The sequence below is a fragment of the Pyrgilauda ruficollis genome, unplaced genomic scaffold (genome assembly GCF_017590135.1).
Source record: "Pyrgilauda ruficollis isolate IOZ18807 unplaced genomic scaffold, ASM1759013v1 scaffold155, whole genome shotgun sequence".
Classification (NCBI taxonomy): domain Eukaryota; kingdom Metazoa; phylum Chordata; class Aves; order Passeriformes; family Passeridae; genus Pyrgilauda; species Pyrgilauda ruficollis.
The window spans coordinates 483,264-501,598 of NW_024514210.1; the positions used below are offsets into that span (position 1 = coordinate 483,264).

Genomic DNA, 18,335 nt, shown 5'->3' on the forward strand with positions numbered 1-18,335 from the left:
CTGAGCATTTCACACCATGCTTTTTTCCCCAAAAGCTGATTCTAATCTGCTTTTCAGAATAGCTGCTGCCTGCAGAATTAAAAAGAGTGTCAGGCCAATTTAGGCATCCTGGCAAACTAACAAGAACATTTCCAGACTCAGATGGAGTGAAAGTCAAAAGAAAAATGTAAATTTAAAAGGAAAATGAAATTTTGCCATATTGCAAGTTGAGCACAGTCCTTACCAGTATAAATGAAGACAACCCATCTGGTTCCATTGTCAGAGCACAGAAAAAGACATAAGAATAAAGACATATTTGGGATGATACCAAAAGTTCCTGTAGCTAGTCTAGCCAAGTATTTTAAACCAACATGTGGCAATTGTTTAAATTGAGAAGGTCAGCAAATACAGGTCTGTCCCCTTGTATGTACTCAGCTCCCCAGAACTCACAGCTATCAGCTTACTGAATCAGGTGGTTTATCCCTCCAACAGCAAACTGGTCCTCCCTAAATCTATCTAAACTGTTTTGAAATCATGGATATTTCTGTTCTCCCAACCACAAAGGAAGAAAGAATAGTTCAGCAATTCCATTACATATCACATTATCGTGTTTTAAATTTGGTTTAGTCCTACAGTAATTGCTGTCTATGGCTATGTATTTCTGAATGTTCATGTCCTGGAATGGAAAGGCTTAATCCCTGTATTGAGTCAAATCTCAATTTATTGCTATGAAATTAGGTGAGTCCTTGCTATGAGATGCAATCAGTGTCTCAGAGGATTGTCTGAATTTATCTCAGAGCACTGATAAATATTTTAAATCTCTCAGTGATTCTTTTGCATTTAATACTTACAAGAACCATACCCCACTGCAAATAGGTCCTTGTACTTTGGATTCCTGTAATGAGAAAATATATATAAGATGGCATTCATTATTAACCATGTAGCTCCACAGCAATAAACAGTGTTTCACACATCAACTTCAGAGTTCATTCTCACAGGACTCCCCTCAGTCTGAGGGTTCTGCCCTTTGACCATATGCACTAATAAAGTTTGTGAGTAACTTGTCCAAACTCATGATGCACAAAAAAGCAGAACATTAGAAGATCAAAACAGTAGATGAAAAAGATAAAAAGACAGACATGTCAATCTCCAGCACTTCTTGGTTTATCCATTTCATAATTGTGGGAAGTTTACTTTTAAAAATTAGATCTTTGAGGAAAGTGAAAAGATAGGAATATATTGGTTTCCATCTTTCAGTGGCAAGAATTAAAGAGTTTCTAAATAAATAAACTCACTTTCCCTACCTGTTATTAAATTATGAGAGATGCTTCCAGAGACAGCTATCAGTTCATAAATTCATGTCACAACCACAAATCAGGAAGGGAAATTCCCTTCTGACCCAGCTGGTGGTCATTGTATTTCCTGTGGCAAACACTGGCAATAAGCAGTTAGCCATCTACTATGTCTTATAAAGTCCCTTTACTTGAAAAACATCTACTCTCTCTACAATTTCTTCTGTGGGTGGTAGATTGCTGTAGATAGGATTTCCATGGGACAAAGATCAGTACTGTTGTTATCCCTGAACTCACATAGCACAACCAGTGGGTAACAATTCCATGAAATTAATGTGGAAATTATCTATGAGTATTGTCTCTGACTTGCTACTGTGAATTGGTAGAATAAACCACTTCTCTTTTCATTTCTCCTTTTGCATTTGGGCTAATACCTAGGCATCCTAATGCTATTGTTCTTTTCACTAAATGCACCATCACTGCTAAAAATGAGAGAATAAAAATTGAATTAGAAAAGCTTATTCCATAAAGCAATTTGGAGTAATTCTTCCAATTTCAGAGCCATCTTTCTCTTATCATTTCCTGGGGACAAATTTAATAGCAGTATAAACTACCTATTAAAGATGCCTTTTCTCCCAATTTTGCTTCCCATTTTTACTGTTATCTGTAATTTTCACACAACTGCATGCTTGATACTCTCTTACATAATACCACAGTGGCTTGAAAGGCAGAACATGGCAATCCTGCTCTGTCTCTCCATAGATTCTCCTTGTCAAGGCACAAACGTGCTCACACAAACAAGTAAGAGGAGGCCTAACTGCAGGGGAGCAGAGGGCAGGGTCTGACTAGGTATGTCTCATGCTCAATGCACGAACCAAGCCAGTTCTGAGGAGCATCAAGCATGTTAAAAAGTGAAAGGACTTATTTGTGTTGGTGATAAGTGGGGGTTTTTTCACAGTCATAACCATAGCAATAATATTTCAGAACAAAAGAGAGTAGATTGCAAGTATCAGTGATCATTTTTGGACTGATCAAAATATGTGAAAGTGGACTGCAGGGCAAATGCCTATTGCACTGAACTGTGCAAGATCCCAATACACAAATATCTCTCTTGCCTGGAGGGGAAGCCCTTGTGTGAGGAGTGGCTCAGGTTGCTTGATCTGCTCAGCCTGGAGAACAGGAGACTGAGAGGAGACCTCACTGCACTTAAAATGTCATTGTGAGGAGGAGGGGCAGACACTGATCTCTTCTCTGTGATGAGCAGTGACAGAAGCCAAGGGAATGGCATCAAGCTGCATCAGGAGAGAGCTACATTCAATCTTACAAAAAGGTTCTTCACCCAGAGGGTGGTTGGGCACAAGAACAGGCTCCCCAGGGAAGTGGTCACAGCACCAAGCCTGACAGAGTTCAAGTGTTTGGTCAACACTCAAGTACGTAGCAGGATTTTTGGGGCTGTCCTATGCATGGCTCATTCCTACAGCATACTGTCCAAAGATATGACACATCTATCCCAGCTTTTCCAAGAAAGGACTCTTCTTTGCCCTGTTAACCACACTCACTTTCCCCGGTGCTGCACAGAGCTTGCTCTGCCTTCAGTTTCTGCTGAAGGGCACAAGCCTGTCACATTCAGCCTTACACAATCTTCTCTGTAACCAGAAGCACCAGGCACGTTTCAGTGCTGCCCAAGCAGCTGGCTGTAATAAATCAAACCCGTGTTCCCAGAGAAATCAGCCCTGTCTCCTAAGATCCCTTTACATTCCATTCTACTCCCCTGCCCAACAGTCGAGATTAAATTTGGAATGACTTACCAGGAGATGGCAGTCACTGCAAGTTTCTTGGTTTTTTCATACTGAAACTTCCAGAGTGGGAGGAGGGTTCCTTTCTGGCCTCTGAATTCATCGGATGCATCCTCAAAATATTTAAAATCTAAACAAAACAAAACAAGAAAAAAAATCAAGGAAAAGGCCCCAGTATATAAATCCAAAATAAATCTGCACAGTTGAGTGTCAGGGAAGCTTTAAAAGACAATCTGTTATCCTCACAGCCTCTGCACAACCCGACTGTTAGTGTAAAATCTATCTCAGTTCTTAAGTCCCAACTCCAAACCAGCAACTCAGCCCTTTAAATGCATTTTAACAAGTCCTTTCACACATAGGAAAAATAAAAATCAAACTGATGATCAGCAGACAAAGAATTAACAAGAAAATAGAAGCCCTGAGCAAGGTGCGACCTCAGGCCACTTCCAGACACGGCCCTTCAGGAGAAAGCTGAGCAGAGACAGCAGAACGACTCTTGTGAAATGACATCAAGACTATATCATGAAATGACATCAAAAGTACATTGCCATGGCTGGTATGTGAGCAGGGATCACTCTGCTCTGGCTGCTGTCACTAGCACCTGCATCCAGGAGTGAAGGCAGTGCTCACCAGACCTGCTGTCCCCAGCCAGCTCAGAGCAGGGCTAATGTGGCATGGTCTTTGCATGCCCATGGTCTGATGTACTATTTGCCTTGTGTGAGTCAGCAGGTTCCTAGACCTGCTCATTTTACTTCTGTTTTCCTATTCTGTTCTGTCCTGTCCTTGCTGTGGCTGTAGGTACTTATCTGCTTGAGACTTGAGTTAGAAGCACCTCTCAGTGGACCATACCTTGTGCAATGTCATCATATGTGTTCAGGTTCACCATCCGCTCCGCTATTTTAGCAGCCTTTGCAACCTTGCTTAGAGAATCAACGTGCTGAAGAGAAAAGAAAGGAAGACAAAATGTATTTCCTGTCTGTTTACAGGTGTCTCAGACCTCATGTGACTGAAAAATTTGAGTCCTTTGATCTTGAATATAGATTAATTTGAAATGTGTCATACCAGAACCCAATATACAGACACTTGAAAAAATGTAATTGCTTTATTATGAATTTAGCAAGATGCCATCCACAACTGAGCTGCAGTAACTTCAGGGTTTGTTCCTGATTTAGCTCAATACAGGTACTTACGTATAAAGGTAGACAAGAGTCTTGTCTTTCAAGGTAAGTCCTGACAGGATGACCAAAAAGGACACAGATGAGTCCTACCCCATCTCACTGTGTAAGAGTTCATCAGATTTGGTGATGAAATCAGAGGGGTTTGGTCATGCAGGAGCACTCTTTCATCTCTACCTGGAGAGCTCTAAGGTCTCATGTATTAAGTAAACATCACAGGATTTAGGAGTCCTTCAGTCAATTACTGGGTAATTCCAACTTGATCCATTCACACATCCATGGACAAGTGGAGAAAAGAGAGCCCAGCAGGGGCTCTTTGTCTGTTAGCAGGTGGCTGATTCATATGCTTATCTGACAGAGCCCTGTGGCTGATCACCATGTCTTACTAAACTCCATTCTCAACTATTTTTTGTGAGTGTGCTCTCTATACTCTGTGTATGTGAGACCACTAATGAAATCCAAACTGGACTAACTAGAAAGAAGGACAAGAAGTCAGGGTGCTAGCACTGGGAGGGACAAAGCTTGAAAGTCCAAGTGCTGACCATACAAGTATGTCATCACAGTTCTGTGCAATGATGTCAGAATGCCAAGGCAAACACAAAGTGCTCTGAGAGCTTGCTGCTCCATGTACCTGAATCCCCATCCACCACTCCTGCCCCAAAGCCCCAGCAGTGTTTCAAAGCCTTTAATCTTCAAGCCCCTGCTATGAACTGATGGCTGCCAGCACAGTAAGATTTCCTTCATAGTGACAAACACTGGGAAGAAGCATGCCAACCTTGCACAGCTCAGAGAGTGCCCTGAATATGAAAAGAAAAAGTGAAATGGGTTGACCAAACTACACCACACAGTCACAGTCAGAAACAGGAACATGACTTCAGGTTAAATCTGTCCCTCTGCTTCTTTTCTGGGCTCTGAAGAGACTGAAGGGAGATTGAGTCTCATTCAAACAGCACAAAATTAATAGGGCTACACAGAGATGAGAGGACAAAAGACAAAAAAATTCTATAAACTGTTAAATTTTTTACAAATCTGTGGTTTGCTTACACACACATGTGTGCAGTCCACTTTTCCCAGACTAGAAAAAATTAAGTAGAACTTGAAACCAAGTTCAGAGAAAGGCAGCAGATCAAGGCAGGGGATTCTGCCCCTTGGTTCCACTGTGGCGAGACCCACCCAGAGCATCCAGCTCTAGACTCCCAGCACAGGAATGCCATGGAACTGCTGGAGTGAGTGCAGAGGAGGCCATGAATAGGATCAGGGGCTGGAGCTCCTCTCTTATGGAGACGGGCTAAGAGAATTGGGGTTGTTCAGCCTGGAGAAATGTCTGGGGAGACCTTAAAGCACCTTTCAGTCCCTAAAGGGAACCTACAGGAAATATAGGGATGGACTATTTATCAGGAAGTATAGTGACAGTGTTTTAAAATGAAAGAGGGTAGATTCGGATCAAATATTAGGAAAAAATTCTGTACTGTGAATGTGTTGAGGCACTGGCACAGGTTGTCCAGAGAAACTGTGGATGTCCCAGCCCTGGAAGTGTTCAAGAACGGATTGTACAGGGCTTTGTGCAGCCTGGTCGAGAGGAAGGTGTCCCTCCCAAGGTGATAATGGTCAGAATGAGATGATCTTTAAGGCCCTTTCCAACCCAAATCATTCTATTTATTTATGATATGATTCCACAAATTTTATTGTAGGGGAGTGTCAGTGGAAAGCAGGCTAAAAATTAAAAAGAAATAAAAACCAAAACAACCTTGTAAATGCAGAAGCAATATATTATTAAATTTGGTTTTTTCTGCAAAGCAAAAAACTCTCCAGATGAATCAAAAAAAATTTAAGTCAGCTTTTCTGTCAGGTAGCTATCCTGTTAATAACATATCTGTGACTACATTTATGACATTATAAGTGGATGAGAGTAAGTTATTTTCTCTGTGTATACTGTCCTGTTTGAGATTTTATTTATTCTGTATGCTGCTGAAATAAATCTTCAGAGGAAGTGCAAGGCCTAATTTCTCCTTCTTTAAAAAAAAATTCTTTTTGAAACACACTTTTCCACCTTAGGCCAATTCTGAGCCAGCTAGCCAAGTACAAGGAGAGCTCATAGGATAACACGTTTGCTTTGTTTATTTCTGTGCATAAGTTATTTTCAGAACAGCAATAATGTTAATTGAATCATATGTAAAATGGATAATGGGCTAATACTTGGGAAAAAAATGTCTTGGTCTTGCTCTGTAATTCCACTAACTGCCTCATACTTGCCTTTCAGCTGCTGGCCAGTTGCAATGTGTGTCTCCCATAAACTGAAGCATGAAAAAAAGCTTCTACGGGTGTTAACTGCATATCCAGGAGACAAATCTCACCCTGAAATCAGTGCAATATCCACTCATACCTCTAGCAATATATATACTGTGACTAGAAGAGCCCCTGGTTTGCAAAGAAAGAAGCACTGTACAGGGCTGCTGTCATTTGTTGCCCAGCCAACATGTGAATGCAAACACCAACTGTAAATCCCAAATAAAGTTCCCTAACTCATGTCACGTCAAGCAGTTATTAAATTCCATAACTGTACTCATCTCTTCATTTTAATTCTGATAAACTGCAAACAGAAAATTGAAGACAGGGAAGCTAGCAACAACTCTTGCACTCTTTGGGATGACCAGGAACAGGTGAACAATAATGTGAAAGTTAATTGCATTCTAAATTCACCTGCTACATGAAAAATGATAGCAGCCATCATCTAAGAGCTTCCAAGTGCTATTTGTGACCCTGCAGGCTGTCTCACCGGGCACATCTCAGACAGGGATAATGCTACTGTGAGACAGACAAATGAGACAGAACTTCACATGATTCAGGAATGCACATTTCTCTGTTAAATATAAATTTTGTTTGGACTTCTTAAGGCAATGATCAACCACCTCCCACTGCAGAAAATTCTTGCTTTAATTTCCTATTTTAATTAATTTAATTTATATTTTATATTTATATTCCTAATTGGTTGACATCATCAGTATCTCTGTTGTTACTCTCCTCTTCCTTAGTAATTCTCTCTCTCTGTCTGTTATCCAAATCAGAGTCCCTACCTACCTTTGCATTAACAGACAAACATGATAAGATTTTCTAGTGTTGTATATTCAAGCTTTCGATTTCTTATGATATTTTCCATATCTATGCAAGTTTGCAATCATTGAAAAGCGATGAACAAAATCACATATCCCTGTCTATTCCTGAAAAGGTATCAGCCCACCTTACACAACATAAATATCTTCTCTGCTACTCATCACAGGGTAAATTCCAACAGTGGACTTGTCTCTCATAGCCACACCACAACTCCCCAACCAACGTGGAGTTGCTGGAGAAACACACTCATGTTTCTCTCTGTTATTACAGACCATAAGCCTGCTCCTTACCAAAGATTGTTTCGATACTCCAAAATGAAATCTTCCACTCCACCAGTCCCTCCCAAGCTGTACTAACAACTTTTCTGGTCTATCTAATAATTGCCTAATAGCACTACAGCAATAGTTTACAGAATTCCAGCTAGACTACCTTTCCTCTGCTTTGCTTGTTCAAGAAAAACACAACTTGCTTTTCATTAAAGAAAGAGATGAGATTATTTGGACACAGTCTGCCTTTGGTAAATATGTGCTATTTTATTCCATTTCATATTTAATTCCTGTTCTGTATTTTTTTCCTCCTTATTAATTCTGTTGCCTCATGTGCTGGTAAAGGTCAGACTAAAGGTATAGCTTTTACCTCTCTTGCAACAACATGTCCTTGTTATGGTCCAATCACATTGCTCCACCCCTCTTTGCATAGATTCATTCAAAGTCCTTAATGCCAGACTTGTGGTTTCATGCCTTGCCATCTAAGGGTGAGAGGAGCCTGCACTAATTACATTAAGCACTTTGCATTTTCCTTCTGCCTCAAATACTGTCATTTCTAAGTTCATTCAAAAACAGGAGGGTTATGGATCAGACCAAGCATGTCTCTGGGTCAGAACTGTGGAATCACAGAATCATTTGGGTTGAAAAAGACCTTTACCTTTAAAGATAATCGAGTATCCTCCCTGTAATCAGAGCTGTAAACAGATGGTATAGGAACAGAAAGAGCAGGAGAGGCAGATACAAGACTTCTGCCTAGTAATCTCTATATCTTCCAGATATCTTCAGCTCAGAAAATTTAATATCATTCCACTTTGGTATTCTGTGTTATCCATGGTCTGTGTACTGCCTTAACTAAATACTGAGGAAAAGTTCCAAAAGTTCTATCACTGCTATTAGACGTAGCACACACTTTCCCCTCTAGTTCCATTTGAGTGAGAAGCACATGGAGAGATTTCTAGAAGTACTTCATTACAGTCTCCAGTCAAATGCTTTCAATTATTCCAATTTCTATTCCATCATACATCTTCTTTATAAAATTCTCACTCTTCCTTCTGTTGAAATTCTTGGTTATCTCCCTTCCTTTCCTGTTGGCTGCCTCTGTTGTCTGTTTTGCTAAACCACATCTTTCTTGCTTTTCCTAGCAAGAAAGCTGCAATGCATAGCTTCATTTTACTTCTCTTCCCCTAGTGAGAAGCTTCTGTCAAGAACTGTCAAGGCTCTCCTCTCCTCCCCTCCCCTCTTTTCTTCTCTGCTTTTCTCTTCCAGTCATGCACTTCTTTGACTCTTATTCAGTACCAGTACTGTTTTCTCTCCCTTTTCATTCACTACATTTTAAAATCCTCATCTAACTCACCATAATCTCCAGCTGTGGCTCTAGTTCTTGGATCTTTTCTTTCATGGCCTCCTACCATAGCAACAGCTTCCATGAGAGACCCACCTGTGATAATAGCCACTCATTTTATCTTCTTCTTTCCCTTGGGTTAAATCTGGTGCTATCTCAGTAGCTATCATAGTTTTTCTTGCTAATATCTAGCCTGACCAAAACAATGGTGGAAATTAATTGTGGCTTCTAGCCATTGCAGCTTGATCCATATCAGCCATGTCTCCTGCTTGATGTCCCTTCAGCAATGACCAAGCACAGTTTGGCCTCAAAAAGCACTCAGCTGGAAAAGCTCTGTTTCAATTAGCATGGTGTAACATATGTAATGTGTGAGTTAGCAGCTCCACAAAACCTACTTCTCTATTTCCTGACTTGAGGCCAGAAATACAAATTCTGATGCCATCAGCCTTTAATTTCTGTATACTTACATCTGAACAGACATAACGACTGTTTTAAGTCTGATTTGAGCCTTGGAGTACTTCAGGTTGCATTTTTTCCAGTTAATGAGTGAAGAATTCATCAGGTTTTTCATACACTCCACGTTGGTTGATCAGCCTCACAGAGAACCTCAGTTTGGGACACTAGCCCCGCATAAAGAAGCTTTTCATTTCACTTATTCAGTGCATTGACTTTTTGGCTTCCCTTCAAGACCCCTGGAAAGTGTTAAGCATGAAAAGCAAAACACCAAAGGGACAGATAACATGAGTGACTGGATTTCAATTTCCCACTGCTGTCAGCAGAGTGGGCAGCAGGTGCTTTGCAATACATTTTCACTTTATTTTCATCTAGCTTTTAGCAGTCCACCCTTTAAGCCTATAATTGCAACGTTGACTTGAGGCTGAATGTTCCAAAACATACTCAGGTGACAGGTTTACTGGTTTTCAAAAGGATTGTGAATTTCCATGGCACAATTCACAGGAAGAAGCCTATCAGAACATGTTCCTGGTTTGTTTATACTGTAAGGTTTATGCTGGCACAGTGCTGCTTCGTGGCTAAACCAGCCAAATCCTCTGTAGTTATATTGGCCATATGGTAGGAAAGAGCTAAAGCCAGTTTCAGGAGTTAGCTCTTATTACACACACACACACACAGATATACATACACACACATACACATATCTATCTATCTACCTCTATCTATGTCTATATCTAATGTTGATATGTCTACACCTATTCTAGGAGAAAGTTATGAACTGATTTCCATGATTCTGTATTATAATTCTCAGAGTATCTTGCTCTAGTCATTAAAGAAATTATTTCTAAATTGTTTACCTTAGACTGGGGAAGAAAGAACCAGCCTGTTAAACCATAACAGAAGCTTCCTGAACCCCTTGAAAACATTTTGGAACATGAAGAAGATTTTTCAGGGTTGCCATATTGTCCTATATATCATACACTTGGGGTTTGAAGTGGGATAATATTTTTAAGATGGGGATACGGTCACTTTGATAGAAGGAACTGTTGTTCCCACAAGGCACTCCTAGGTTACTCCTGACTCTGGATTAGGAGTCAGTATCACCCTCACAGCAAGGTCACAGCAACAGCTCAGGGCATGGCAGGTGTTAGGACACCTGATATTCTGAGATGCATATGACTTAGGTATCTATAATTAGAAAATGTATAAATTGTAATGATATAAAATCATTAAAAGTTAAAATTTAAAAATTGTGAGAAGTATTTTACTACAGTGCTGTATTTTGAAATAATCCTAAATTGCAGTGCCTTTCAGATTGAAACATTGTAGGTAAAACCATCATCCCTTACAATTCTTTGAAAAATCAGAGGGTGTTTCTACCTATTCCGTTCTTTTATCTCTCACACAATAATAAAAAATGTGAAACAAACACAGTGCAGAAAAACCAAAAGCTACATCTCTCACTTGGAAATGAGGTTTGAAAATAAGATTACTCAAAATCCAAATCCTGTTTTATACAGCACAACAGAAATCCTATTTTGAGAATTCAATTTCTAACAAAAACTAACTCGTGCATTTTCTAAAGGTGTTATTTGCCTACTAAGACAACAAGCTACACAGCCAGCATGATTTATTTTCACCTGACTTCCTCTACAAATGCACCCACCAGCACTTTGAACAATCTTTTTCCCCACATTATGAAACATACCAGTGGCTCCACATAGGATAACTTTCTTCCAGATTTCATATCTTCTTTCTTTACTGCTACAGGTTTTGCTTTTTCTTTCTCTTTTGCTTTTTCCATTCTCTCAAGTTCCTCCACGTAGGCATCATAGATAAACCACTGAGAGACAGACAGAGGCAGGATTTATCAAGACCTGATCATATTCCTGAGAATAGCCAGCTACACCATCACAAAAAATATGATAGTCATCACAACAGTACCACTGCTGCTGGAAATAGCTGAACATCTGTCTTCTTATGCAAAAAGTGAAGAGTTGAGGTCCAGGATTTTTCAAGAATTATGGAGCATGTCTTATTTTAAGAACACATTACAGAGTGCTCCTGTATTTCTTTCCTCCAACAAGCTACCTGCTCCTTTGACTCTGTCTGTACCTTTATTTTTGCAGGACTTTGTTTTTGGCTAATTTACCAGTGTTTAACAGGAAACATGCATTAAACATTTGCTTTATGACATTTCTTATGTGGTGTTGGAAAATTAAATTGTAGTTGCTTAACACAATTTAAATTTGGACTCCAACTCTGCAGCATATGATTAAAGGGAAACTGAGAGCAGTTTTCCATCTTCTGCTATGCCACATGCCACACATGCCTTACTTGAGTAGATCCAAAAGTAACTTATCTTAAGAATTATTCATTAGTATTGAAATCCTAGTATTGTATCTGAAGCAGCTATATTCCTTTCAGGACAAAACAAAAGGCAATCTGACACATTAGCTTAGGATGGGGAGTATGATTCAAATATAGAATATAGACTAGAACATTGAAATAAAGGTAGCAGAACTCCTTGTTTGGGGNTGGGGGGGTGGGACCAAACTGTATTGTGTTGTAAATTTGCAGAAATGAGATGGAAAGATGTTCCAAACATCAGGGAAAGGACAAAGAAGATGAAACAAGTATGAGAAGGAGTAGAACAGAAAGGTTTGGAATAGGGAATTGTGAGCATAAGAAAGAACATAAAGGAAAAAAGACCCGAGGGGAAAAAAGAGTTTATATAAAATCACTATTTTAGACCCACTGAAAATTTCAACAATATAAAAAGAAATCAAAGGAAAACCTTTCCTCTTAGCTTTCAAACATTTAATGCAAAATCTTAATCAGGGGCTAATTATCTTAAAGATCTCTGTTCTAAGTCTCAGGACACCTCATTGTAAGGAAAAAAAATGGAAGAAAACTCCAGCTGGAGGGAGGGAAGATCTCTGGCAAATTACTCTGTAATTTCAGGTTCAGGAATAGAATAGATTATAGTTTTTAACCTGACAGAGGTACCTCCACTCCCCTTCCTATCATTTTCCCATGCCAGCATTTTTTAAATTGCTACAATTATGTTATGCGTCTTCTCCCATTCCTCTACTCACTGGTAACAAAATGGTGTTTTCAATGACAGTTTGATACACTAGTTTGAAACAATGTTTATATCTGTGACAAACACAATTACATTTTGCAAATATCTGAGAATTAATCAGCAGAATTGGCTGATTCCCTTTCCTCTGAAAGCTGTAACATATTTCTTGTGTGGAATTTCAACCAAAATATTTTATTTTACATTTTTAAGGGATACAGAAAATGCTACAGAGCCTTTCACCAAGAATAGATAGGCACATTTCTGCTACATAAAGCAGAGTTAAGTCTCTTGCAACAGGTCTTCCACGTTCCTTATGCTGTAGTTCTCACTTGGTTCATCTTCAGGCTTTAGAAACCTGCTTGTGCATACTGCTAAACATTAGTCAGAGTAAAAACCCAAGAGCCACATATGCCAAATTCCTAACAATACTCCAAGAGAGAGCTACATCCCTAGAGGAGCCAGTACCCTGCAGGCTGCAGCCTACCTCTTGCTGAATCCAAAACTATTCTCACCCTGTGGTTTCCCTGCTCCAAATCACTTAAGACTCTCTAAAGCAGATAGGTCAGGGTGGCTGGCAAAAAATAAACCAGTGAAAAGCATCTAAACTGAGAGACTTAACCTTAGAAATATAAACAATGAGCAAGTTCACCCATTAAGGCAGAAGAGAGGGTCATACTAGTTTGCTGTCAGAGTCAAATGGGAGACCAAAGCCACAGTAAAGGAATTCGTTCCACTGCAAGGAATGCAAACACAATAATTTGGTTTAAACTTTCTCACACCTCAATTTCCAAAATATAGTCTAAACAACTTTAAAGATAAAAAGGAGATAGATATAGATTTACCTGGTTAACATTGGCTGAGAAAGTTTCAAAAGGTGCAGGGTCAGTTTGCAATCCTCTCTCCTGGAAAAGAAAAAAGCTTGAAGAAGCATAATCTCAGCATTGAAGCCTCTGCAGTGCCACACTCTAGTTGTGGATACAGTCTGCATGAATAACTTGATATCCAAATGACTCCTAGGGCACTGTACAAATCAGTTATGACATCCTACCAAATTTGAAAAGTTTATCCTATATATTAAAAAGCCACCTGGATACAACAATCAGAACAAAAGAATTGAACAGAGTCAATTCATCTGATGCTACTGAAATAATATACCATCCTTACATCAACATTCTGAAATAAATTAATATATTTCTGTGAAACGTTCCCTTAAAAGAACAGCATCTTCTTTCAAAAAACTATTGTGTCAGAAACATTTTAAGAAGCTGCCTGTAGCATTTCACTGACCTCTGAAATGAATATATCTCAGAGGTGGAAACTGCACATCCAGTTTAGCACATAGCAGTACTATGCAGCTATTTAAGGTCTATATTCTGCTTTCAAAGGCAAAATCATACAGAGATACACAAGCTTCTCCAATATAATCATTGGGAAGAAGAGAATATTCAGATCTCGGAACAAAGAATCAAGAAATTCCATGGCTTCCACTGGGATTTTTGAAAGATGCAGAATCTTAGCTCAAATTTCATAGCAAGCACCCCACTGCTGGGCAAACTCTCCTGAGATCTGTCTACAGCAGCACCGTAACTCATATATCTCTCCAAGTCCTTCATATGTAAAGACATCTAACCCTAGGTGTAATGGCTATAAGACAATAGGCTCTTTGGGGAAATATACACTCCAATTGTAGCAAGGGAAACAAAATAATTTTCTGGAACTTGTATACCTGGTGTAGGAAACTCCATTTTGAGCACTCTGTCAGGAGCCAACACCACTACGATTGCTCAGTGAGAAGGCCCCATGAAAACATGCTCACAGGGGATGGCTGTAGGTTCAGCAAAAAGCTTAGTGAAGGAACATAAGGGTTTGGGTCTGTACTTACTGGAAAGTGCATGCAGAGTGGGAGGGAGATATACCATGTACAAGAAGTACAGATTTGTCACACTTACATAAGTTTGTTACTCTAGTACCCAAGCTTAATACAAGCCCAAAAACATTTGTCCTTTTAATGTATGGAAATGATATCTTATCTACTATATCTCTGCTCCATTAATAAGAATTGAAGTACAAGACCATAAAAGTGCACAGTGACAAACAGAAATTGCTTTCACACATTCCAAGTACTCAGCTGCTACCCTAACATTGCTCCATACTTTTTTCAGATGAGAAAATAGACATGAGAAATATATCCAAGTAGAGGCTTAAGGATTTACAGTAGCATCAAAACTTTTTGTAGGTTGTCCAAGAGTTCACGAGGCAAGAAATTTTCTGTCTCCATTGTCATTACATCAAATGTTTTACAATAGTACAACCACTATACCCTTTTTCCTAATAGTATTGACAGATCACAGGATATGACAAAAACTACATGCCCTCCCAAAGGAAAGATCCTCCAAGTCACTGAAGGAAACAGCAACATACCCGCAGAGGATTGTGGTATGTAGTTGAACCTCTCTCAATGAAGTTGAACTGGTTTGCAAGCTTCCTTTCTGGTGCTTTTGGGGGAGGAGGCTCTTCAGCCTCTGCTGCCTCAGTTGCTTCAGCTTCTTGTTCCCCTTCTCCCTCTCCTTCTCCTCCTCCCTCTCCCTCTCCCTCTCCTTCAGCCTGCAAGAAAGTACAGCAGTAACTTCACCCTGAAGGAATCAGTTGTCTCCTTCCTTCTTCTCAGACTGCTGGTTTCTGCTGCCTAGTGAAGGAGACTGCTACTGAAGATTGAATATTTAACATGTAAATTGGGAGACTTCCAGCACTCAGATCAATGAGATTTTGAAATTATACCTGCATGAGAATATATACATTCAGGAACTGAAATTACTTTAAAATCTGACATAAGAGAGATACCTGACACGAGAGAGATAATATAGCACAGCTGCCTTTGGTAAAATGGATTCAGGGACCAGAAGATTTTGTTATTAGAGTCCCATTACCCTGTGTTTTCATTTCCTTGCTAGACAACAAGTTTCACCTGAAACTCTGACACTGTGGATTCTAACACTGTGTGGATAAGAACAAACATTCACAGGCACTCTTTTCCTATCAGCCTTTAAAACAAGCCACTACTTCTTTCATTCAGTTACTCCTGCTGCTTTCTCTACAGATTTTTTGGTTTTGTTTTTCCTGGATATACTGTCCAGGAAGATTCCAGATCCCAGCAGATTATACTTTATTTTGATATAATATCTGGATAAAGACAGATCTGGTATGATCCCCCTACTCGCCTTCTACATCTAAAAAATGGATGCCCAGGAGAACCTGCAGGTTCTCACCTACAGTACTGACATCTCAGACATAAAATAATCAATTACAGAAGCAAACCAATTTTATAGTAATGTAATTTAAAAGCTAATACTAAAAATAAAACAGACAGCTCTTAGCTGGCTGTAGAGAATTACCTCAGCTTCTTCTGTGGGTTCTTCAACTTCAGCCTCTGCCCCTTCAGTTGCCTCTTCAGTTGCCTCCACAGGAGCCTGTTCCTCCTCAACAGGAATCTCTTCTGATGACAGAAAGGATACATGCATGGGCCCTGAATAATGGGGTATCTTATCCAATATTCTACAGACCTCTGTCTTCTGGAGCATTGATATATATATGTATCCTTTCCTAATGCTGTATCATTAGACAACACAGTAACAAATCCCCACTTTGGAGAACAATTGTTTGCTCAAAGCCACAAAAGGCCACAAGGGTATTTCTAGCATTCATCTGCAGTACTTCTGGATGAACTGAAATAAAAAATAAATATTTTGACTCAGAGCAAACTTCTGTAACCCATTTCTGATCTGAGTAAATCTGTTTCAGGGCATCCCTTCAGCTCCAGACCTTTCTATCCTCCAGAATTGTCTGCAGTTATTCACAACTACTAAGAATGTTTTCAAGACACACAGAAGTTACAACACAGTTGTTCTTATTTATATGGATAAAAATTAATATACTAGTCTTGTTTGGCTATGATGGATGTCTACATTCCGATGATGGCCTTGACTGTGCAGCCATGCTAGCATAGAGCAACTTGAAACTAATTGGTTTGGAATCTACAAAAAGCACTGCCAAAAATCCATGATTTCATGGCATTGAATATCCCGTTAAACACTTTGCCCTACTTCAAATCATCATACATAGCTTGTTAAGTGTAAAATAAAGGAGGCACTGACCCTCAGAAGCTCCAAGCACAAACTATTCTCAGCAGCTTACCCAGCATTACCATTGTGCCTGATGTTACCACCTTGAGAGAACACTCATTTAAACAGAAATTCTCCCTCCACAAATAGCAGAAATACAATAAAATCACTAGGCAGTACATCCTTTCTGCTGAAAATTCAAACGTAGAATTCTTTACTAACAACAGAGCTTTCAGTCTCTGGTTAATGTATCTTTTTGTCAGAACACTTAAGAATGTTGATAGTAGCTCAGATCAAAGGTCCAAGTAGTTCAGGGGTTTGTATCTCACATTGTCTGAAAGTAGATGTGTTGGTAAGAAATCAAGAATTGGTCATGCATGTTATAGTTTCCTGAAAAATTACCCAGATTCCAAATATTTCTCCTTTAATACTTTAAATCATGTCTGAAACTTTCAAAATAGTCTAGGTAGTTTAGACATGTATGTCCAACTAATGGTAGTGAAAGATGCTTAAAAGACACTAAGTAACTTTGAAAATTTCACTGTTAGCATTCAAATGACTCAAAAAACACACACCATTTTCTAGACTGCAGCAAACACCTGGCTGATTATTTTTCAAATTTTGATTGCAAACAGGCATGCAAGCCAACGTAGGAGCTGTTTAATTCTATGGTAATGCAGCATGATCATTCCATCATGTTGAATAAGAGGAACCAGTGCCTATCTAAAAATTATTGTGATATCAGACAATAAAGCTACCTGCTTCAGTGCTTGATCTGATACTCTGGCGTCTGCCTTCATCTGAATCTTTGTGTATCAAGTATCCATTCAAAGAGAAGTGAATGGCTGTATGATCCATATCGTCCACTAGCTTGTACGCTCGTTCCTACAAAAGTAAAACCCAATAAAATCATAGAATCACAGAATCATGGAATCCTGGAATGGTTTAGGCTAGAAGGGATCTTAAAGAACATCTTGTTGCAACCTCCCTGCACTGGGTAGGGACATATTCCTCTAGCCCAGGTTGCTTAAAGCCCCATCCAATCTGGCTTTGAAAACTCTCAGGGTTGTAGAATCCATAATTTTTCTGGGCAATTCCTGTTCCAGTGCCTCACTATCTTCACAGTAAAGAACAGCTTAATCTGTATAATTTAGTTTCTAGCTGCACCTAAAAGCAATTAGAAGCCACCAAAGAACACAGATGCTTCAATAGTTTGTTTACTTTGACTTGCTTTACTATGTCAATCACAGCATAGTACTGAGCTCACTTCAGCCACTGTGGAGAATTTGGAGATCACCTGTCTTTACACCATAAGTATGATAAATTTCAGCTCCAAATGGAAGAGAAGAACTTTTTTGATTCCACAAGTCTGATTTCCTTTCTCTGGAATCGTGTAATGGTTGGTCGAACAAGTACAGTAGCACAGAGGTGACTTGGGAATATTTTGCTTGGTTTTCTCTTCTCTTAGGTGTTGGTTTTGACAGGGATAATTTTCTTCACAGTAGCTTCTGTATTTTGGGACTGTGTTTTGGATTTGTGCAGAAGACAGTGCTGAAAACAGGGCTGTTTTTGTTGTTGCTGAGCAGCACTTGCACAGCTCTGTTCCCTGCCCCACCTCACCACTAACTCACCCATCTGACCCCAGGGATATTCCATACCATATGGTGCCATGCTTGGCATATAAATCTGGGGGAAAAAGAATGCTGGGGGGAAGAATA

The 18,335-nt window shown here is 39.5% G+C and overlaps 1 protein-coding gene across 1 annotated transcript in view; it reads right to left on the reverse strand.

The window, feature by feature from the left end:
* The window catches only part of DNAI1 (dynein axonemal intermediate chain 1), a 136,160-nt gene that overhangs the window by 102,024 nt on the left and 15,801 nt on the right, over positions 1-18,335 (reverse strand). Inside the window, exons 5-12 of the mRNA XM_041461843.1 lie at positions 17,376-17,502; positions 15,892-15,992; positions 14,921-15,103; positions 13,342-13,401; positions 11,123-11,257; positions 3,917-4,004; positions 3,080-3,197; positions 831-874 (exon numbers count right to left, since the gene is read on the reverse strand). Of these exons, the coding sequence (XP_041317777.1) occupies positions 831-874; positions 3,080-3,197; positions 3,917-4,004; positions 11,123-11,257; positions 13,342-13,401; positions 14,921-15,103; positions 15,892-15,992; positions 17,376-17,502 (856 nt within the window). The remainder of the gene's footprint in view (positions 1-830; positions 875-3,079; positions 3,198-3,916; positions 4,005-11,122; positions 11,258-13,341; positions 13,402-14,920; positions 15,104-15,891; positions 15,993-17,375; positions 17,503-18,335) is intronic.